General features: G+C 32.4%; 2 protein-coding genes and 1 long non-coding RNA gene across 3 annotated transcripts in view; 1 reads left to right on the forward strand and 2 right to left on the reverse strand.

Moving 5' to 3' along the window:
* The window catches only part of LOC138940307 (calcium/calmodulin-dependent protein kinase kinase 2), an 89,930-nt gene extending 75,829 nt beyond the window's left edge, over positions 1-14,101 (reverse strand). Inside the window, exon 1 of the mRNA XM_070309087.1 lies at positions 13,642-14,101. The gene's annotated coding sequence lies outside the window, so the exon portion shown is untranslated. The remainder of the gene's footprint in view (positions 1-13,641) is intronic.
* LOC138940309 (uncharacterized) overlaps positions 1-24,242 on the forward strand; it is a 160,154-nt gene that overhangs the window by 60,750 nt on the left and 75,162 nt on the right. The gene's annotated exons all lie outside the window — the stretch shown is intronic.
* LOC138940390 (uncharacterized) lies at positions 20,233-21,908 on the reverse strand. The gene is made up of 3 exons (XM_070309259.1): positions 21,867-21,908; positions 21,129-21,344; positions 20,233-20,601 (listed from the first exon to the last, which is right to left on the reverse strand). The coding sequence occupies exons 1-3, from the start codon at positions 21,906-21,908 to the stop codon at positions 20,233-20,235; spliced, it is 627 nt and encodes a 208-aa protein (XP_070165360.1).

Below are 24,242 nucleotides of genomic sequence, written 5' to 3' on the forward strand. Positions count from 1 at the left end.
ATCTCGAGAAAAGTTAACTGTTTTCCTATCTTCCTCGCTCGCGTAATACACGGCAGTAATAGACGGATGTTGTTACATCCTGCAACCTTTGCAAATTTTCAATAAAAAGTACAAGACTGCGTTTGCTATTTTATGGAGATTAAAACGCGACATCGCACGGTGTTATCTCTCTCTCCCTCTTATCTTTAAAAATAAACTACATATATATTAAGAAAACAAAATTTATACAATGTTAGAGTGGAGACATTTCGATTTTAATTATTCCATTCTTTCGTTCGCGTTAACTCTTCGATTTTCTGAGTTTTGATCTCGAGAATAGTGCGTTGACAATCTAATCAAAGAATTTATACCAAGTGCATATCGTAATAGTAAAGTTGGGCGGAATAGGCCGCAATTTCATCCATACGTATTGCGTAACCTGTTGGAGCACCTGAGGATCGCTATCCCTACGTGTTACATGATCTTCTCCAATGTACTGAGAAGCATAACATAACGCAATTGTATTCTGACAATTCCAACGTGCTCCTACCACTGGATGTTACAATCCTATCTTGTATCGCGTTCGTAACACGAGATTACGATATACTCGCTCCCTCGTACGATAATTATCTCGGGATTAATATTTGTCGGCGTCAATGGCGCATGCAAAAATTGCATTATCGGAAGTTATTAATTGAGTAATTTTGAACCGCTTAATAAAACAATGGAAATAATATTATGCATATTAATAGAGAGCAAAGAGGTTTATTACATCCTACCTTCGTCGAGTCACATACACGATTTCAAAATGGATTTAATTTAATTTAATTTAATTTTTTATATCAAATTAACAAGAGTAGCATAAATAATTGTTAGTCGATATTACAATAGTAATAAAACGGGCGTACTTGGAATATTTAATACAATGACTATTATAAATTATAAATGATAAAATTCATTATACAGAGTATTCTAGACTGACCTTTTTCTTTCAAAAACTAAGCATTTTAGAGAAAAACGTTTTCAACAAAAATTGTATGGTTTTGAGGGGAACATAAGATGATCTCATTGGTTTGACCTTGGATGGCATCGTTAAGGTCAAGTCAAGGACACCTTTAATTTCTCAAACGGAACCCCCTATTTTTTATTGCATATTCTTATAGTTTATGTCGAGAGCTTTCCAAAACACTATAATAAAGTATTTTTTCATTAAGTACTTTTTGAGTTATTTTATATTATAATCTGACATATCTTGATATAAAAAATAAAATATTTTGTAAAATATTTAGTTTTCGATAATCTTACCGTAATACTTTTATGTACAGAATAACGAGACAAATCAATTAGTATAAAAAAATAATTGTTTTTAAGAAAATTATTTACAATGTATTTTTTTAAATAATTATTTGTTTTTTTTGGCACTAATTGATTTGTCTCATTATTCTGTACATAAAAGTATTACGGTAAGATTATCAAAAACTAAATATTTTACAAGATATTTAATTTTTTATATCGAGATATGTCAGATTTTAAAATATAAAATAACTCAAAAAGAAAAAATACTTAATGAAAAAATACTAGTGTTTTGGAAAGCTCTCGACATAAGCTATAAGAATATGCAATAAAAAATAGGGGGTTCCATTTAAGAAATTAAAGGTGTCCTTGACTTGACCTTAACAATGCCATCCAAGGTCAAACCAATGACACCATCTTAGATTCCCCTCAAAACCATACAATTTTTGTTCAAAACGTGTTTCTCTAAAATGCTTAGTTTTTGAAAGAAAAGGGGTGTACGGGTGGTCTAGGACACCCTGTATATAACTTTTGGTTTTTAAAAGGTTTGTAAAAGATTTTGCAAATATAAACTAGTAGGATGCTGACATGAGAGAAACTATGAAAGACCCCAATGGAGCTTTAGAACCATAATTCTCTCTGACGCTTCAATTTTGCATAGCTTTACTTATTGTTAGTACATATTACATTATTGTGTATAACGTTGAACTATTCTACAATGCTGCGTTATTCCTGCTTGTGGAAATAGCGAGAGCGAAATATACCTGTATGTAAATGGACAATAAACATAATTCACGTATTTATCTTTGAACCACAGAATTACAATGGCTGTTTTACTTTCGAGTCACATTTATACGTATAACCATTATTATTCGATTCCCAAGTGCCGTAGGGAAACATTGAAAATGTCGTATTTCTAATGTAAATTACTTTTGAGATATGATATTTATTTGTCTAGCTTTAGTTAAAAAATAATAAAAAGATTGATTGCATTTCCAATTCAATTGTTCTTTTAAAGAATATTATATTTGTTCTCCTATAATCCATTTTGCGATACTTAAATTTTATATTGGGTGATTGCATAAGTTCGTGCCCGATTTAAATATAAACTTCAATAGATTATATTTTAGAGATAACACTTTTATTAATCAATTATATAGTCTCCATTCTTTTCTACAATGGCTTTCCAACGATCTATAAGCTTGTCGATTCCACTTTTGAAGAAAGAACTTGGTTTTTCTTGAAAAAAGTTTGTAAGGTGGTTTTCGACAGCTTCCTCGGAATTGAGATTCTTGCCATTTAAACTATTCTGCAAAGATCGGAACGGATAAAAATCTGAAGGCGCAATATCTGGAGAATATGGCGGGTACTGCAGAATTTCCCATTGCAACTCCTGCAGTTTTCCTGCAGCTTATTCCTTTCAGTCGGGAGATGCGGCACCCACGTATCAAGCTTGGAAATGTATCCAAGCTTTTTTAAATGACGAAAAGCGGTTGAATTATCGATGTTCAGCCTCTCAGCAATATCCTCAGTTGTAATCCTTGGATTTCTTTCCACTAAGGCATGCACAATGTCATCATCAGTGCCAGAAGGCCGTCCAGAGCGGGGTTGATCCTCCATGTTGAAATCACCATTTCGAAATCTGCCAAACCACTTTTTGACTGTTCGGAGAGCAGGAGCGCGGTCCAAATAAACGCTTTGAATATTTTTTTGTGCAATCCCAACACTCACGCCTTTCCGAAATTCATATAGCATTACATGCCGCAAATGCACCTTTCGTTCTCCATTTTTAATGATTTCTCTTATGCACAAATGGACTTATCTGAACAATGTCTGACGCTAAATTGACATAAAACAACGTCATCTATTCGGTATAAGCAACAATTACCACACGAAAACAATAGAACTCCGCCATGCAGCAACTTAATGCCATCTATGAAAATCGGGCACGAACTTATGCAATCATCCAATATTTATATTCTATGATATAATGAGGCCTCTTGTAAAAATAAATAGCCACAACAAGAAATTAAAATGACATCTAATAAATGAGGAGAATATTTGAACAATATTTTGAAGAAGCTTATTTTTTTATGAAATAATTGAATTGAAAATAATATAGTTGACCCAAATCTTTACGTTAGAATTTTACGAGAAATTTTTGGGATGTTATTAAATTATCTCTTTGCAAATATATTGATAAACATATATGTGTATATTGACTTTACAAACAATACACTATTCTTTAAAACGTGATCTGAAGAACGGCAGTTGCTCTATTTACAGGCACGAAAGAGAAATGAAAAATATACGATATGAAGGCAACATCATAAGTTTCAAATTTAAAAGCAACACGGAAAGTATCTCGGCAAGAATGAGATTTGAATAAGATTTACAAATAGATGGCAGTAAAATCTTGTATGTCAATTCAAGAATATTTAAAATTTTTACAAGAACATAAGACCGCATTCTCAGATTTTCATCAAAAGGAGTGAGCGCGGATGGAGAGACTCCCAATTTTGTCATTGCTTATATAAATCTCCTCGAGCGTTATTCGTATCAAAGGAACAAATCCGTTTGCCTCTTCACTCGTCTACTCTCGTTGCAACTCGATATTGCTTTGATGTACCGACGGTAACTATCTCTTCGCAAATAGCTGATGTAGCATTTGACGTGATATAGTGGAACTCTATTTCCACATTTCGCTTTTGGTGAATTTACGCCAATATCTCTGCGATTATCTCACAAACGCACATTTATTTTATACATAGTCTATTGCTTCAGTCTTTACGCGAGTTACTAAATATATATCAATGGGGAGAAAGCCTAAGAGAAATGATGTAAAAGAACAAAACTGAATATTTTAAAGTTTTGATTTCATAAGAAGGATTAGACGTGTAAAACCAAGATTATAGTAATTGCGCAGAAATAAAAATAATTTTTATTTTCTAAAATAAAGTTGAAAGTAAAAAAAGATATAATAATAATATATTTTATATTTTTTGAATATTCTCATTTCTCAAAAACATTTTAATTGCAAATTTTGAGATCAGGTCGTCCTATTATCAAGAGAGAAAAGAGATTTTTATATGTATATAAATATATCGCGCGAGCTGTCTCTTTCATACATACATTTGTATTTAAATAGATGTAAATTTAATCATCCAGAGCTATCGAAATTGTGGATCTATCTATATTGTAATTGTCGAGCACAAATTTATATTAAATGCATAGGATATTAGGGTGGAGTTCCGAATAGGTGAACCCTCCGATTTTTTTGAAACTACACTATTTTTTTGTATTTTTGAACGCTGATTACGAATATGATAATGAAAATTTGCGACAAGGTCATTTTCAAGGTCAAAACTCAAAAAAACTGTAAAAATATAACTTTTTAGATATTATTTCGATAAATATTGATGTAAGAAAAAAATATTTCAAATAAAAGTTGTAGTTCTTGTAAAAATACATCATTTATGTTGTATAAATTTTTTGCGTAAAATTGAAAGTTTTCGAGAAAATCGATGTTAAAGACTAAAAACGGCGGGTGAAGTTCCGAAAAGTGCTCACCTCTGATTTTTTTTGAAACTCAGTATTCTTACGTATTTTGATGCACTGATTACGAATATCATAGTGAAAATTGGTGCATTTCTCATTTTCATAGTGAAAATCATGAAAAACCCATAAAAATTTTAGATCTTACGGAGAAAAATATTTTATGTCCTATTAATTTTTACCGTACAAGTGATAGTTTTCAACAAAAACGATGGAATCTAAATCTTATATCTGTTCTCCCATCTAAGCATGTACTTTGCAGTACATATACGATTCCACATGGGTTTACAACTTTCCACGCAAAGCGAGGTTCCACGCAAACCTATTTGTCTAGTTTTTCGGTAGTGGAGCCCCCCGCAGGGGGACGGAACCCACTGTTTCCACGCATACACTTTTCCACGCGAAGCGAGGTTCCACATTGGTTTGCAACTTTATAAAAAATTGAAAAATTATAAAAAAATATAAAAATTATAAAAAGAAAAAAATGTAGTCAGTTCTTCGTCACTTCGTCCTTGTCGTTGACTCCGGGTTCGGCTGAGAACGAAGAATATATTGATGTTTGGGAGGGTTTTTCTTATCTAATTTTTTTCGAAAACTATCAGTTTTACGCAAAAAATTTATACAACATAAATGATGTATTTTTTTAAGAACTGCAACTTTTATTTGAAACATTTTTTTCTTACATCAATATTTATTGAAATAATGTCTAAAAAGTTATATTTTTTCAGTTTTTTTTTTTTAGTTTTGACCTTGAAAATGACCTCGTCGCAAATTTTCATTATCATATTCGTAATCAGCGTTAAAAAATGCAAAAAATAGTGTAGTTTCAAAAAAATCGGAGGGTTCACCTATTCGGAACTTTATCCGGATATTATTATACTGAAGAACGCGCATAGGAAAGTTTTATCAACCGTCATATATTTGTGTTAGGTCAGAACGGAGAATGTCTACATGTGTATAGTCACGTAGTTTGTTATATAGTCATCGATTATATCGCCTCAATGTACAATAATATCTGATGGTGGAAACGATTACAGAGAGATGATCGAAGTTGGTAAGATGTATTTAAATGAGAAACTTGCTTACGTCACGGCGTCGCGAGGCGCTATAATTCGATTGCGCGCACGCTATCGTATTTAGATTAGAGAATGGGTCGAGTTTAAAGAGATAGCTGTACGCCCGTGTTACCAGAACGGATGTACGTATATTTGACTGTGATATATATTTGCTCGCGGCCTGTGTTTGTCTCGTGCGGTTGCATTACCTGTCCAGCTTCGACATAAATGCGGTTTCTATAAGTATGCATTTGCAGCCTCGAATAATTCATATCTCCCATCCCAAGCATAAAGAGCTGCAATAATATATGCTATAATTACGCAATGATGTTTCGAGAAACTAACTCTGTATATTTTTTGATCGAAAATATTCATTATGCATTTGATTTATAGATTCTGCATACAAGTGTGCATCTGCTCTTTGATATTTGATTACTCGGGTTTAATTTTGAACTTTAATATATCTTAAAATATATCATTTTTAAATATCTCGTAATTTTAATTTATGTAGAGAAAACCTTGACATGCAATCGTGATTAATCGCAATCGAGATATAATAGATTTCCAGTTTTTTTTTTTAGCGATATATGTATATACAGGGTGGCCCATTTTAATCCATCCAGTCGAATATCTCAAAAACCAAGCCCGGAAGAGAAAAATGTTTCAAACAAAAGTTGTGTGGCTTCAAGGGGGCCATAAGATGGTGACAATGATTTGACCTTGGAAAATCATTTGAAGGTCATGTGAAGGTCAACTTTAAAATCTTAAATGGAAACCCCTCATTTTTTATTTAGTATTCTTGTAGCTGACATCGAGAGCTTTCCAAAACACTATAATAAAGTATTTTTTTCATTAAGTACTTTTTGAGTTATTTTATATTTTAATCTGACATATTTTGATATAAAAAATAAAATATTTCGTAAAATATTCAGTTTTCGATAATTTTACCGTAATACTTATATGTACAGAATAATAAGACAAATTAATTAGTGCTAAAAAAAAACAAATAATTGTTTAAAAAAATACATTGTAAATAATTTTCTTAAAAACAATTTTTTTTTTTTTTATACTAATTGATTTGTCTCATTATTCTGTACATAGAAGTATTACGATAAGATTATCAAAAACTAAATATTTTACGAGATATTTAATTTTTTATATCATAATATGTCAGATTAAAATATAAAATAACTCAAAAAGTACTTAATGAAAAGATACTTTATTATAGTGTTTTGGAAAGTTCTCGATGTCAGCTACAAGAATACTAAATAAAAAATGGGGGTTTCTATTTAAGATTTTAAAGTTGACCTTCACATGACCTTCAAATGATTTTCCAAGGTCAAATCATTGTCACCATCTTATGGCTCCCTTGAAGCCACACAACTTTTGTTTGAAACATTTTTCTCTTCCGGGCTTGGTTTTTGAGATATTCGACTGGATAAATTAAAATGGGCCACCCAGTATTTAGATACATATTCATTTTAATTTCGATTGCCATGAAAACATCACGATGAATCTAATAAACTTATTCTGGCAAAATAATAGAAGATATAAAAAGACGAATGTGGAATGGAGAATAGTGAATAAGAAAAGAAAGCCGCGTATAATCGGACACGGACACGTGGAAAGCCGAAGCACAAGTTTACATGTACGATGAATGGCGGACGTGGGTCCCAGCCGGTTGTGCTCTTGGTTCTGGCTCTATCGATTTAGGACGACTCTACGTAACTGCGACAACCAGTCGACTTGTATTGTATATACACGGCCCTCTTTCGTGTCTCATGTCCATCCTTTATTACGCAATTGTAAAAACCTCTTAAGGTTTACGATTGCGATGCCTTATTATCGTTTTTCCGTACTTTGACCGCGTGGTCTTTACTTCGTTTCGCTTCGTGTCTATCGATGAATCGACGTACGATTGAAAATAAATTGATTATACCAATCACGGAATTTTTTTAATTATTGCAACACGATGTATGTTTCACGATGGGGATTAATTGATAAGAATACACGATACGTGTAGCAATAGTGGATCGATATGAGTTGAATAATGTACGTATCATCATTTGCGTCTCGCGATAATAATGTCGGCACAGTTCTCTCTCGCGAACTGTAATAAACTCTAATGAGATTTAATCGGCTACAGTTCTACGCATGGCTGATTCTTATTACGGTTCATTATGAAGTTGCGCGTACAATTCCGTACAATGATCGTCTCGTGACGAAACACGCGCCAAGAAAGAAGACACGGAAGTACGCGAAACTGTCATTGACGAAACCGTGCTTATCGATTTTCCCGAGTATCTTATTTGATCGAAGAGCACAAGCACATTCTTTTGAATATTAATTAAAGCTTGTTTCTCGTAACGGTATGACTACGCATAATTATGCGCATAATTAATATTATTGTCATTAAGCATTGATAAAAATGTACCGTATGTTTTAGAAAACAAAATCTTATCCAGGCAATGTTGTTTTTGAAATTTTAACGCGGATTCTTTTCAAATTAAAAAAAAAACAGAACTTTTATATTAAAAATTTAATTAAAATTTAAAAATTTAGAGGTTCTTATAAAATAAACTTTAGGTTGTACGAATTATAATATGTATGTATATATATCGTCAATTTGATATTTAGTTACAAATACATTTAATTTTAAAAATTTAAAAATATTATGTAAAATATAATAATAACGTTTTTATCTTTAAAGTTATATACACAGTTAGAGATAAGAGTGGTTTTTTTTTCTCTTACAATTTTACATTATAATAAATTGAATTGTTGGGAAAGTTTTCTAGTTTTTTTGCCTAAAAAATATATAAGATAAAAGAAATGTAACTAAAATTAGAAAAATTTTCCAATTAACTTATTATTTTCAATGCTATCGCTTTTGATAATCGTCGGACAGTTTTTACAAATAGATTGCCAAATTATTTTGTTTCAAAGTGAAGCTCGAGGATATAATCATCTTCGAACTCCAATTGTTCGTTGTGAAACTCTGCTACGAACTTGTCTAGACTTCCTACGTAAACGGAGAATTATGCGGGCACCCATAATATACATATATATAATCCTGCTTGTCTCGGATAATAACGAAATAACGAACATGAAGGGCCGAAGTGGCGTCAGCAAAGTGGAGAGATGCGGCGCCTACGCGAATAATATTGTGTTGGTAAAGAGATGTTGACGAGATGTAATTGACTGATTAAGAGATAATGGGACACACCTTTGTTAGATTCGCAACGCAGATCGAATCGCACAATCCGAAACTGAGCGCGGGATTACACCACTTTCCCGATTCGCCATTTATCACCACCACAATAATAATGTTGTGTAATCGAACCTACAATGTTCGAGTCGATTATACCTCCGAGCATATACAGGGTGTCCTAGACCACCCGTACACCCCTTTTCTTTCAAAAACTAAGCATTTTAGAGAAAAACGTTTTCAACAAAAATTGTATGATTTTGAGGAGAACATAAGATGGTGTCATTGGTTTGACCTTGGATGGCATCGTTAAGGTCAAGTCAAGGACACCTTTAATTTCTTAAATGGAACCTCCTATTTTTTATTGCATATTCTTATAGCTTATGTCGAGAGCTTTCCAAAACACTATAATAAAGTATTTTTTCATTAAGTACTTTTTGAGCTATTTTGTATTTTAATCTGACATATTTTGATATAAAAAATTAAATATTTCGTAAAATATTCAGTTCTCGATCATCTTACCGTAATACTTTTATATACAGAATAACGAGACAAATCAATTAGTATAAAAAAATAATTGTTTTTTAGAAAATTATTTACAATGTATTTTTTTAAATAATTATTTGTTTTTTTTTTTTTTTTTGGCACTAATTGATTTGTCTCATTATTCTGTACATAAAAGTATTACGGTAAGATTATCAAAAACTAAATATTTTACAAGATATTTAATTTTTTATATCGAAATATGTCAGATTAAAATATAAAATAACTCAAAAAGAAAAAATACTTAATAAAAAAAATACTTTATTATAGTGTTTTGCAAAGCTCTCGAGAATAAGCTACGAGAATATGTAATGAAAAATGGGGGGTTCCATTTAAGAAATTAAAGGTGTCCTTGACTTGACCTTAACGATGCCATCCAAGGTCAAACGAAATCATACAATTTTTGTTGAAAACATTTTTCTCTAAAATGCTTAGTTTTTGAAAGAGAAGAGGTGCACGGGTGGTCTAGGACACTCTGTATATGGGAAGAATATATTCCTGCGATTCTAATTATACGTTTAATAATAAGCAAAATGATAAAATAAGTATACTGTGTCTGTCAAAGACGAATTTTTTATAAAAAGTTTTTAAATGAAGACAATAAAAACAAAAATATGTACGTATATTTTTCTTTTAGCATAAAACAGTTGTTATATCTTCTTTCATCACAAATTCAAGAAATCATTAAGAAAATGGCTACTTTAGTTTGATAATAATTTCATTCTTTTATTATTAACGGATGGGACAGATATTAGTGAGGCAAAAACATCGCGATGCTCGAAGGTGACAGTAAAATTGACATTGAAGTCGACTAATATCTTCCGTGATACCAATCGAATGCTCTTCTTCAATTATCAATGAATTACAAGGCCAATCTTTAACAAGGTCAAAATATATATGTCGGGAAATCAAGTAATTAGGAACAATAGCTAATTGGATGTGGGAAGTCAAGTGTTAAGTTCGAGATACAATTTTGTTAATTAAAGTAAAAGAATTTTTTTCTGGCGTCCTGATACCGTTCGCATCACATTAATTTCGTGATAACAAACATTATATCATCATAAACAATATTAAATAAAATGATTTTAAAATTGTTTTCTTTATTTTTATCTTCTTTTATTATTATTTATTATATTTAAACTTCAAAATGGAAATAATAACTTATATTTTATCAGGAAAGTCCATTAGTTTGTAAAACAAAAGTTGATAATATAACGTGGCTTATTGGCATTGTGAAATAAAAGGAACGATAAAATAAATATATAATACTAATAATATTGCCACCCTCTATTAGAATATACAGAAAATTCATGTCTTTTGCGTCTGTCGCAGCGAATTTCATTCACGATTTAACGTAATCTGATTTCCCTTTCCCATCTGGCCATTTCCCGTTCTCGAGAATTTTCTTCTTAATCAGACATCAGATTTATGGCAGGCTTTCTAATGAGATTGCTAAATACATTGCTAGATACAGATTCTTTAATAAATAGTTAGCAAAGTTATATAATGTTAGATATACATCGCTAATTATTTAAATTTATAGAGCCAAGTTTCAAACAATTCTCACTCATCATTCAAATTTAACGAAACTACCCCCGCTGTTTCTATTAATAGATAACATATGCATGACACACACGTACATATATATTTGTTTAATTTGTTTGGCAATTTGCAGATTATTTTTCCTTAACAAATATATTGATGGAAGATGTTTATTGTATTTGTCGAATTTTGAATATTTATATGATGCCCTTTGTAACGCTGATTTTCTTTTACGCGCATTCTTACGATATGCGGACAATATGCTGTGTGAAAGATATTACACAGACTTTATATCCACAGTAAAATTCGCATAAAGCGATATTCGTCGCTATTTAATCCGCCGCAGTATATGCTCATTATTTCAGCTCTGCATTCTTTTGCATGTATAAAAATTATTTTTGACATGTAAATTGCGTTTTCCATAAATTGCATTTTTATAACATAATATTTATTTTAATTCTAATGTTTTTAATGCAGAAAGTAAATATTCTTGTTGTAAGTAAAGTGAATATTCTTCCTAACAATAAGAAGTATAATAAAAATTGAATTATGTAAAGTAACGACTTTCATTTGATATTTTGAAACTTTTAAAATTATGACAAATTGACTACAGATTTAATAAGGTATAAATTTACAAAATAAATTTATGAGATAAATTTTGAGCAGGGGTAATTTATATTTATATATCATGATAAAATTTTAATTTAATTTTTATCGAGAGTCTGCCAGTCTAAGGTTAAAGTAAGATGCAAGAACTTATTAGTAGAGGTGCGCGAGCGTATTGAGAAGGGGAAAAAAAAAAAAAAAAAAAACTGCGCAATTTAGTACACTTATTTAACGCAGTTTTTGGTGCAAGTAAAAGAGCGAAATTTATTTCAGTGAAAAGTTCTATTCGTGGGGAAGAGTGGTAATGCGCATTTTTTTAACCACGGTAACGATGTCATCGGTTAAAAGCATTTTATGAGTTTTAGTCAGTTAATTTTGCATTGTTCATTATCAACTTAATCAGATAATTGTGCAAAAAGACAATTCGTCAAGGTAACAATTTAAATATAATACATTTTATTATATAATACATTTTACGATAATATGACAATAGTATATTCAAAATACAAGATATATAGGCAATATAAGATATAAATTAACATTCTTCATTTAGTGGAAAATTTTTTATTTATACATGTGTATGTATGTATGTGTCGGTGCATATCTGGCAATTTTTTCTAAAGAAATATTCTGCTTTTTCTCATGTCACATTTTGCAGCAATTATCGAAAAGAAGGAGCACTTTACGAAATTATTTGTTTTATGCCATAAAGTGATTTAGTAGCCTTCAATTTTATCTTTTATGTGCTACTTTTATAATTGTGCTTTGTCACATGTGAAAAGGGGGCCAAATATAAAGTTCAAAGTTAAGAGTTTCTTCGAAATAATCCCTTGGAGTAGTTTGTAAACTAGCTCGAGGAACAAGAAACCTATTTCGTACATTTGTCTTCATTCTCGAGTTAACGAGTTAATAATATAAATTGATATACGTTCTGATTTTCTTTATGTATACATGTAAACTAGTGATAATTAAATTTTCATGAAAGGAACAAAAAGTTTTTTTTAATGAAAAAACGAAACATAATTTTTATCGATCGCGAGATACGAGGTAACGAATTTAAAAAAATGACATGCAAAGTGAGAGATGTGCGTTACAGACAGGAAGAATCGTTAGCGATAATCAAGAGGAGTGAGATCCACGTTTAAAATCATGGGACCGGTTGCACCAATGTCAGTTAGCGATAACAATGTCTCTGATAATGTCTCTACTATAATGTCGGATTTCCGTTATACATGGTACCAGATGAAAATAATTCAGCAGTATATTTTGTATTACGTTTATTGAATGAAACCGTAAGAAAAATAATCATAAACAACTTCATATAAATATTAATTCCAAGACTTTTTTTTTCTTCACACGCGCTTTCGTTCATTTAGAACTTTGAAAAGGAAGATTCTTATATTGAGAGCACGTGTCGTGTAGAACACTTTTATTTAGAATTTGTTTAGATGAATGCTACATGAAAATGGAATATAAAAGAGAAGAATTACGCGGAGAAAGAGAATCATAAAATACAATTAGAGCGGGTTGTAAGGCTGATATTAGAATTTTCTTGTACGCAATATAATGAAAAATACTCCTGCAGTTCAACTGAATTTTACGTTACATTAATGTTAGCACTTTGAACGTAGAAAAATAATCTAATAAACGGGAAAATTTTGGTCAATCATAGTTATTTAAATGAGACTGTTGATACTATTGATGCAACAGATCTGTAAAGAAACACGGCTGTCGCGATATACGCGTCATGCACACGTGGATGTCCGTCCTCTCCTCCACGGTCCACGCGAGAGCGTGATCAAGAGCGACACAATACGCAGGTAGGATCTTCTCATCAGATGTTGTGATAAATTTACTTACTCGCTACATTAGATGAGAGTAGCGGCCTCCCAGAGAAGCTTTTGCTCGTTTTCCGTTTCCTTCCCGCTTAATCGCACCAGGAAATTCTTTCCAACGGAGATAGCGTGTCCTTCGCCGAAGAACACTGACGGATTGAGAATTGTCAACGAGATTAGCCTCGATATCCCTTTTTTCCTCGCGATCGAAAGCGTGACGCGCCGAGAAGGATGCGAGTCGATCGAGATGCGAATGTTTATGATGTAATCATAATCCTGGTCGTCGTCGTAAGGTCGCTTGAGGCGAGAGTTTTCCCGGCATCGTATACTCGACAATCGAGATTGCTCCCCTACGCACGCATGATCACTAATCCCCTCTTGTCTCAGCTACCCTCTGCAAACGCTTTATGGCTCGAAAATAAAGTCGATAGAGATGAAAGTCGACAACGATCGACCCTCACCACCTGCGTCGCTCGGTCGACTGACTAGCTTCAACTGACTGGACTACCTCCCCGTAGACTCAGTGATTTTATTCCATCCCCACCAGAATCTACCAACCCTCTCTCGTGCCACGAATCTCACTCGTAACACCCACTCGCGATCCGGAGTCGACGTGGGTGCTCGGGGGTGCGTGAACATCGAGGGTGAAGGCGAGCCATCGTCGTTGACCACGTAATTGATAGTTGACCGTATCATCCAAAGATCAATTAAAGGTTTATTCTTCACGGTAAAAATAATCGTCTGAAAACAGCGTAGTTGGCTTAATGTTATTAATATGTTATTAATAACCGAGATCTTGTCACCTGGAAAATTTCAAGTTTTTTTTTTTTTCTTTTTCTTCTAAAGTGCAATTATTTTACGGTACAATAATCTTGTTTTAAATTTACAATCGAGTTGTAATTTTAGATATTGATTAATATTGAATTATTTGAATTATTTGCAAGCTCGTATTTAATCAAGTTTCTTCGAGAACAGAAATTATTATATGTCCATACATATACCTGGTTTACAACTTTTTTGAAACACAGTTATCTTTTAGTAGTAAACGGAGAACAAAAAATATATACTCTTTTGAATACTGTTTATAGTGAAAAGTTTCGAGAGCTTTTAAACCGCTCGATTACTTACACCAACTTTTTTTATGTGACTAATGACTGTGTCTAATTTAAGTATTTGAAGTACTTAAAGGCATTCTTATTATATATACTATAGAGAAAGGAGAGGACTTTCGTTTCTAACTTTGTTCAAGGTTGAAAGCTTCGTAATGTGCCAGCACTTGGAAAGTCTTATCTCTTTATCTCGAAAACTCCTTAATATTCTTATTAATCAGTCAAACTTTATTTGTTTCTTTTTTCTTCCTTTAAATTTATTTATCAATCATATTATTAAATATATATATTTCTAGCTTATATATATTTAATATAATTTAATTACGTTCTTAATGTGACCTTCAACGAACAATTATTCAAATTATATTTATATAAAATTAATATACTCTATTTAAAAAAATACAATACGTAATATGGTATATATAATAATATTATATATTGTGATTGATCTAAAAATCGATTACATCGAAATTTTGAAAATAAAGTGTTGTTAATATATAATTTAACTTTCCTACGCCAATCCCATATGAAAAATTGTTCATGTCCGCGAATAGGCTCGCATCTTCAAGTTTAAGGTCGTGCACGGAATAGCGACGTACTTACGTCATCAACATCGATTCACGGACGTTCGTTGACCCATCTAATTTTAAAGCGTCTGCGAGCGTGTCGCTTTCGTAAACCGATGGTCTTTTTAATTCGCTTGCTTGACCTTCCGCGAATCGGAAGATCATACGTAAAACATACTTTAGCTAAAATCTATCGTAATTATCATAAATATTAAAAAGAACTTAATGTGCTCTTCCAGTGATTGTCTTTCCGACTTTTCCCCAACATCGAAACTTTGATATGATTGACTAGTTATAGAGTCCCTTTATAATACATGTCCATGCTATGTATTCCTTTTTTTTTTTTTTAATATTAGGTGTACAACTTTGCTTCCGCCGTTTTTTTTTCCCCCGAAATTCGAGGCTTTATTGTAAAAAACTGGTTGTACATTTATGATTCAAAGTATTGTCCACTCCCAATGATCGTGCCAATTTTTTTTTACTTTGACTCGAGTCTTCATTAAGTAATGCCTGCAATTCTGCATCTTCGAAAACCTTCTCTCTTCCACCGCTATGCCGGTCTTCGACGTGAAAATCACCGTTCTTGAAGCGTTGAAACCACTCACGACACGTTCTTTCACTAATAGCGGCTTCACCATAAGTATTTGAGAGCATTCGATGAGCCTCAGTCGCAGATTTCTTCATATTGAAGCAGAAAATTAAAACCTCCCGCAAATGACGAGAATTTGGCTCGTAAACTGACATTTTCAATCGAGAATAACTTTATGACGCAGACACAAATCGACTAATGTTTCTATGGGGTTATGTTGACAGATGCCCAAGTTTATCGCATGACGTCTATGATCTATTTATTTCGACCACTACTTACCGCTAAAACCATCTATAGGAAAACGGCGGAAGCAAAGTTGTATACCTAATACAATCTATTATTTCGGGCTCGAAATAGCAGTGGAAGTAATACAACACATCTGTTTAATTGCATTGCGCGGATTATCCGCCATGACATTCTCTCCTTCTCTCTCTATTTTCCTCTGTTATTGCTAATTAAAAAGTTCCACGAGCTGCACTAACGAATTGGTCATATTTCAGTTGCGCTCAGCTTGGAAAAGTTTTGCTTGTGTACGATATTGATCAGTGCAACTGCACGTTCTCAGTTTCTTGTAATAGTAATTTGTAACAATAATTATCATTATAATAGTTACAATTAATGACATTTCAATATATTTGATATAATGACATTTGTTATAATTGTTGTAAAACTAAAATTTCCAACAGTTAAAACAATCGATTCAATAAAGCTAATCCTTCTCGGTAGATTTTAAATTATAACAAACCATCTTTTTATGCGCACATATGTGTGCATAGAATGTATATAATTATTAAATTTTTTTAATTACACATTGTCATTTTTGTTTTTAGTCGCACATTATAAATTAGAAATATGAGATATTGATACATTATCATTGATCGCTATTGCGCTGTTATTAATGATAATCAAGAACTTCCGATAGCCTTCATTGACAATGAAATGTAAATGAACGATAATCTTTGCTAGAGGACTATACATATATATGCAGAATATAACTATGGTTTGAGCTACATAAAAAATTTCTAGGAAGATCCTTCAAATGCACGTATCGTAAATTACATTTTAAATATATTCTTTAAATCCAACATCGTCACACTTACGATTTAATTATATAAAAACGTAATCAATTTTATTACGTGATAAATTCTGGAATTTAACAACGTAAATGCCAGGTTTCAGATGCCGCGATTAACGTGAATATTAATATAATATATAATATATAATAGATAACATTAATATAATATTGTATGTATTGTGGTGTACTGTATGCTATTCGAAATAATTAATTTTCAAGTGCAGATTAATCAATTCATGATAAATATGTTGTATCAATATTCGAAACATTATACTTGAATATTTGAATACGAATGAGAGTTTCATAATTTATAGTATAGTAGTAACGAGCCCCAATATATAAAATCGTGACACAACAAACTGTTGACATGCAGGATTAATCTATAAACGACATACTGTATGTTGCAAACTGCGTCATCATATTCTCATCGATCATTGCTTATACGTGTGATATAGCTTATAACACAAGCCTGCATAGGCGCAGCGCATTATTGCCTATTTATCAAAAGCTACTTCTCCTTAGAATTGAATTAAATAGATTTAATTTTAACTCAAAATAACAAATACATGTGATTGATGAAATAAAACAGATCGAATTCCAATTCGCTTGAAACAAACTTTTTTTTTGCAATTTATTCTCGATTTTTCTACTTTATGCTCGTAGATTTTTTTTTTTTTTTTTTTAAATTATGGCATTTCTAAAATACAAAATAAACATGTAAATTTTTTAGAATTGCATTACAAGTGAAAGAAAGAAATAGAGAGAAGGAAACGTATACAGAAAATTTAATATATATAAAACATTCGCGAGTAAAATAAAAAATTGTAAAAAATTTTGTTTTATAATAATGAAAAATAAGAAGAATTAAATTTATATTACAGTTCTTGAAAATCAGTTTAGGATGGAATTATTCTTTTTATCAATCACGTTACGTATACGAATATATTTCATATATATATACACACGACGATAATACCGAAGATAACGCCCGAGCATATAAATCAGACGTCAGTTTTTAATAAACCTCGTTTACGGGGATGTCGGCACGCGAGCGCTCGAGTAACAGGCGATATTTCAACCCGGTCGTATTACGGTTAGCAAAATTGCGCCGGGGCACGAAGAGTACATCGGTCGTGGCCCGGGGTCCATCGACTGCGGGTGTCTATTACAGCAGAGGTTTGCGAGATCGGATCTCAATTCGGTAGAAAATGAAATTCTTCACGGCCGAGGCCTCTTGCGCGGCATCCACTACTCGGTAAAGACCGAACTGGAGGAAGTGGACATCGCTCTTTGAATTTGCGAGATACCGGGATATCTTATGCATTTCCAATAACGCATCGTGAACCCCCGCTATGCATTGCCGCGCATTTTACGCGCGGCTAATAATTTATTTTTTTTTTCTTCTTTCTCTCTCTCTCTTTTTCTCGTCGAGATACCTCTCTGGTAAATCGAGAATCACGTCTTATTAAAAATTTGAGATACTACCAGTCGGGTTATATTGTTGGAAAAAAAATGCACGAAAAATGCCATTATATTGCGACGCTGCATCGTAATATTTGGAGAAGAAATGGAAACTATAATAATTTTCATCCCACCGCGTGTTCTATGTTTGTCCTCATCATTTATAAAATTTATTTTATATATATATACAGGGTGGGGCATTTATATTGAGACACCTAAATATCTAAAAAATAAAGCAAGATAGAAAGAAATGTTTCAGACAAAAGTTGTTCGGTTCTAAGGGGGGTCATAAGATGGTGCCATTAGTTCGATCTTGAGTGGAGGCGCTTCGGAGATTTCAAAATGTCAATCTTGTTTTTTTAAATGGAAATACCCCAATTTTTTTTACATAAATCGATTCCTTGCAATATTCTGCATAAAAAGTTATAGAGGTACGATGGCTAGAAGTTTAATAGTTTACGAGATATTTTATACTTTATTTTATTACTTTACTTCGACATAATTTTACATAAACTATATGAAACATCGCATAAAATTATTTATTTTGCAATAATGTTACCTTAATGTTTTAAGCTCAAAAAATTAGAGACATCGATTGGTGTAAAGAAAATAAAACAAGATTGACATTGAAATCTCCGAAGCGCCTTCACCCAAGATCAAACTAATGGCACCATCTTATGACCCTCTTAGAACCGAACAACTTTTGTCTGAAACATCTCTTTCTATCTTGTTTTAATTTTTAGATATTTAGGTGTCTCAATATAAATGCCCCAGCCTGTATGTATGTATGTATGCAGTAAAGTGAGTTTGACAAACTTATACCCGTATTCATAGTCCGTCCTTGAGGAATAAGGATTCCTTGTTCCTCGTTCCACGTTTCATGAACTTTCCATGACCGAACAAGGAATCTTATTGGCTCCCTTATCTCAAGGAAGGTCACGAGCTTCCTTGAGGCGTGGATGCGACCTTTTTAGCGGACGATACGCAGAAAATAACCAAATATAACCTCCAAAAGTTAGTTTCGTTACATTTCAATCTGTGGTTTTGTGGTTATTTGTTGTCGCGCTCTCAAACTGAAAGTGTATAAAGGAAAAAGGGATAATGGACAATGAATTTTTAAATGATTCTGACGATGGATTTGAAGACGAAAATCCAGAGAATCGGATTCTGTGGCGGATTCCGAAAAGATACATTCGCGATTGGGAAAATCCCGTGGAATTTTTTGAAGATACGAAAAAGTTTTCATATGTATTATATGAAATTAGTCGCAGGCAGCATAAAACGGTGCTGCCTCCAATCGGTCACTAAAAATCCCTAAAATATTCCTTCCTTCTGAAAGGGAGACTCGAGGTCCGTCTATGAAACAAGGTGGCCTTGCAGATTCAAGGAATCCTTCATGGAGGCTTCCTCCGTCCTTAAAATAAGGAAGGACTATGAATACGGGTATTAAACGTGTATGTATGAGAAATGATGTGAGTATAAATCTGCAAAAAAAAATTAGACCTAATTTAATTTTATATAATTTATCTAATATTAATTTATGAATCTGCATCTTTTTCAAGCTTGATTCGTCAAAATCTTTTTGTTTATAATAATTTACAATGAAAAAGCTTCTGATTGTCTTTTGACAATGAAAGATTTTCATACATAATGTTTTTTATCTTAATCATTTCATAAACATGACAAATTTGGAAAAATTCGCGCAGCGACCCTTTACTCAAAAAGTTATACGCGCTAAGTGCTATTTCACGTACTGGCGTGATTCTCATTCTTTGTTTATTCATACACATTTGAATAAACGATACTTCAGTTTGTCCTACTTTCGCCTGTAAGCTGTCGGATAATCCGTCAAGAGGCTGCCAGTGGAGACTATGGCTCCAGGTCCGCCGAGAATGCCGCCCTTGTTGGCGAACCAGCCGTTACCGCCTAGGAAACCAGCCGGTTCTAACCGATTTGTGTAAAAACCGGAGTCATTTGGGCCCACCAAGTGCACCAGACCGCCGGGGTTAAGTAATTGCTTCGCTGTCGCGTTTGGTAGCACGTTGATGCCCAGGTTATTCAGCGTTTCTTTCAACAGCGCTAGGCGATCTTGTAGGAACGATTGTGGTGAGAACTGGATCTTTTGCGTCAGCGGCGTTAAGAACCAGGAAAGCGGGCCCGGTTTCGCAAGAGATGTCGTCGTTACCTTGTCGAACATGTCGAGAAAATTGATTGCATTTTATATCGAACGTACTTTCATGGACTTTTTTATGATGTTTCAGGATATGCGAGAGAAAGATTAAGGAAATTAGGATTTTTTCTGTTTAAAAATTAATTAATATCACCTTGTAATGTACACTTACAAAACAGAAAATTTAGGCAGAAAATATAATTGTGTATCCGAGCATTGAAATAACTGATATTAAAATTTGTCCATTTGTTATCTTCTTAATGTATTTTATTAAGTATATTAACTCTATAATCATATAATCTTTATCGAATGCGGATAATTGATAAATGGTTTTTAATTAAGTACTTAATGGACTAAATTAATAATGCCAGAGCAAACAGAATTCGTAAATAGAAACATCAAATTATACTAAAATTAACTCTGGTAGTCAACAACGTATTCAAATCATAATTAATGGGATTAAATCATAGGACATCACTATCACGAGAAGGTTTTGATCTCACTTTAATTATAAATTTTAATCAACAAAGAGTGGCGCTTACAGGTCGTACGGTCGTGTCGATTATGATATCAGCTGCCGAGTTTGTTGCATCAATTTGCATAGTGGCCATTATTGATGTCTCGTTGGTCGATAAAGCAGAGTTTTGTTCCAGTTGCTTTGATTCGAGTAGATATCTTTGCGGTTTCGCGTTATGATCGACCTCATTGATGGATTCGTCCATTGATGGATACGGTGGTTTCGCTTGTGTTATTGCAGCCTTCCCATAAATTTTTATTTACTTTTATTATCATGAATAAAATTTTTTTAAAGAGAGAATCAGCTAAATGATAATAGTTAATAATTACTTTACACGCTTATATCTATGTTCGATAACATTGCGTTCGAAAACTATTTCTATTGATATCATAAAATTTGGCAAAAAAATATAGAGATTAATATAAAACAATTTTTAATAAATTTAACAAACTAAAGAAAATTTTTTTATCTTCAGTTATATATTATATATATAAATAAAAAAAGATCCTCTTTTTAGAATATTATTCCTTAAATGTAAGAAATAGGATTATATAATGATATATGAAAAGAAGAGATACGCACAAATATATAACTTATATACTTATTAAAAATTTGGAAACATATTTTCACACACACTATTATAACAAATAAATTGTTAATTTTCATCTTGATGAACAGAGAGCTTATCTTATAAGATTTAATAATAAATTTACTTGCAAAACTCAAATTATATACTAAGGTTTATGAGTTTTAAATATCTTACCGCCATAAGTAACATCCACATAAACGTAGGTACTTTTGCCATTTGGAAAGAGTTTTATGATGAAAGAACTCTGACGGCGTCCTGTGCAACTTATTCTTGCGACGTGAAATATGTATCGGTTAGGACTAAAGCAATACCGTATTTGATGCCATCTATATATGCCATTTTAGGCGTAATAAGTGGAACATAATCGCATAAGGGTGCCCACATGAGCGTATTATGAGGGCAGTTATGTAGTTGCAATCACACCAAATATCTCGTTAAAAAAAAAAAAAAAAAAACCGCAATGAGAAATGCTGTTGTTACAACGCGTTGTTATAATTCCAATTTCGTTAAATATGAATATTCGTCAAAATATTCTTTTTTTCATTATTATCAGTTTGATCCTGTTAATATTAGGTGTACAACTTTGACTCCGCCGTTTTCTTTTCCCGAAATTCGAGGCTTTATTGTAAAAAACTGGTTATACATTTATGATTCGTTTTGAAATTGCTTGTTGAGTCACTCCCAATGATCGTGCCAATTCTTTTTGACTTTGACTCGAGTCTTCGTTAAGTAATGCCTCCAATTCTGCATCTTCGAAAACCTTCTCTCTTCCACCGCTATGCCGGTCTTCGACGTGAAAATCACCGTTCTTGAAACGTTGAAACCACTCACGAAACGTTCTTTCACCAATAGCGGCTTCACTATAAGTATTTGAGAACATTCGATGAGCCTCAGTCGCAGATTTCTTCATATTGAAGCAGAAAATTAAAACCTCCCGCAAATGACGAGAATTTGGCTCGTAAACTGACATTTTCAATCGAGAATAACTTTATGACGCAGACACAAATCGACTAACGTTTCTATGGGGTTATATTGACAGATGCCCAAGTTTATCGCATGACGTCTATGATCTATTTATTTCGACCACTACTTACCGCTAAAGCCATCTATAGGAAAACGGCGGAAGCAAAGTTGTACACTTAATAATATATTCAAAGATTTATTTTATTGGTATATTTTATTGCATTATAAAACTTTGGGATGAAAAAATTATATTTTGACTGTTTATTTTGAACGTTGGAAAAAATTTTTATATTTTATATATAATACATGGCTCCTTTTCTCAGATTAGGCTCTTCGTACACGATTCTCGTAAAATCGATTCTAATAAACTTTTATGTCATGAATAAAGGGAAATAAATACTGCGAGCTCTATAAGGATAATAATTTCGAAGTCGTGAAACGAACGGCATGGGAGTTGCTTGAAAAACCGGTCAGGACATATATTATTATTGTTCTGAAACGATATGCCATAACCGACTCTCCTTGAAAGAGTTGTTTTTGACCGAGAAATTTTGTTCTTATTGGATCGTTCTCGCGAAATCGTCGCGTGAAGGTCGGGACTCAATTCGTGGTTAATTTAAAGCAGACAGTACCTAAATGCAAAATAGTCTAACAAAAGAACGCGTAAAAGTTTTTATAGGCTTTTAGAAAAGAATGTTTCGAAAATTATTAATAGAAAGATGATGAGGCAGGCGCGAAAAGAGAGCTACTATAAATTGCTTCATTACGGAAAGTTTAATGTGGCCTTGTTGTCGGAAAATCTTGTGATTTTTTCATGTTGGAGCCTCATAGCGTTTAAGCCAGTTTTCAGTTGCCGATTCGATGAAAAATTGACTTTATACCGTAAGGAAAAAAAAATAGTAGCATACGATGGAAAAAGCAGCTGCAAAAGTGAAGTGATAGCCATAAATTTCAAAATTCATTAAAGCAGAAAATGGAAGACGCGATTGCGGGCACGATGTTAGTCGAGTTAGATTATGCGTCGACGATAGCATGTAGTATACACATACAGGATGTAAATACGTGTATATATTTTTCCATTACGTGAAAGTATTCGCAAAAAATTTCATTTGCCATCTTGATTTTCCTTCTGCTGCTATTTTATGAGAATGTAATTAATTTCTTATGTACATTCTTTAATTATTTTTTAAGAACAGTTTATTTAAGTCATTACTCAAGGATCCAGCTAAATTCATATCCTTCGGTCAATTTTAAAAAAAGAAATAGTTCTTTTCGTCTCTCAATTTTATTCTATATAAAATTATCTAGATTTTTACGTCTTAAAGCCCGTATCAAACTATGCATTGAGATTGAAGTTTGGCCAATTAGGACGAGGAAATTTTAATTCCTTTTATTCTGATTGGTCAAATTTCAGTCTTCAATACGTAATCTGATACGAGCTTAAAGATATATTATTATAGCATTTTGACACATTTACATATGTTTAGGATGATATTATGAACTGTATAAATTATTTTATTAATTTGTAAATGAAAATAAATGCAGATTTTGATGTTTATGAAGCTATTCAAATTGGAATGACTCGAA

This window comes from Polyergus mexicanus, unplaced genomic scaffold (assembly GCF_030449975.1).
Source record: "Polyergus mexicanus isolate NDT 795.1 unplaced genomic scaffold, iyPolMexi1.0 SCAF_16, whole genome shotgun sequence".
Lineage (NCBI taxonomy): Eukaryota > Metazoa > Arthropoda > Insecta > Hymenoptera > Formicidae > Polyergus > Polyergus mexicanus.

Bases quoted from the DNA above. Each gene is read 5' to 3' on its own strand.
- LOC138940390 (XM_070309259.1), bottom strand. From the start codon at position 21,908: ATGGCAAAAGTACCTACGTTTATGTGGATGTTACTTATGGCG. The intron at 21,345-21,866 runs GTAAGATATTTA...ATTTATGGGAAG, and splicing joins TGTGGATGTTACTTATGGCG to GCTGCAATAACACAAGCGAA. The intron at 20,602-21,128 runs GTAAGCGCCACT...ATGTTCGACAAG, and splicing joins TCGACACGACCGTACGACCT to GTAACGACGACATCTCTTGC.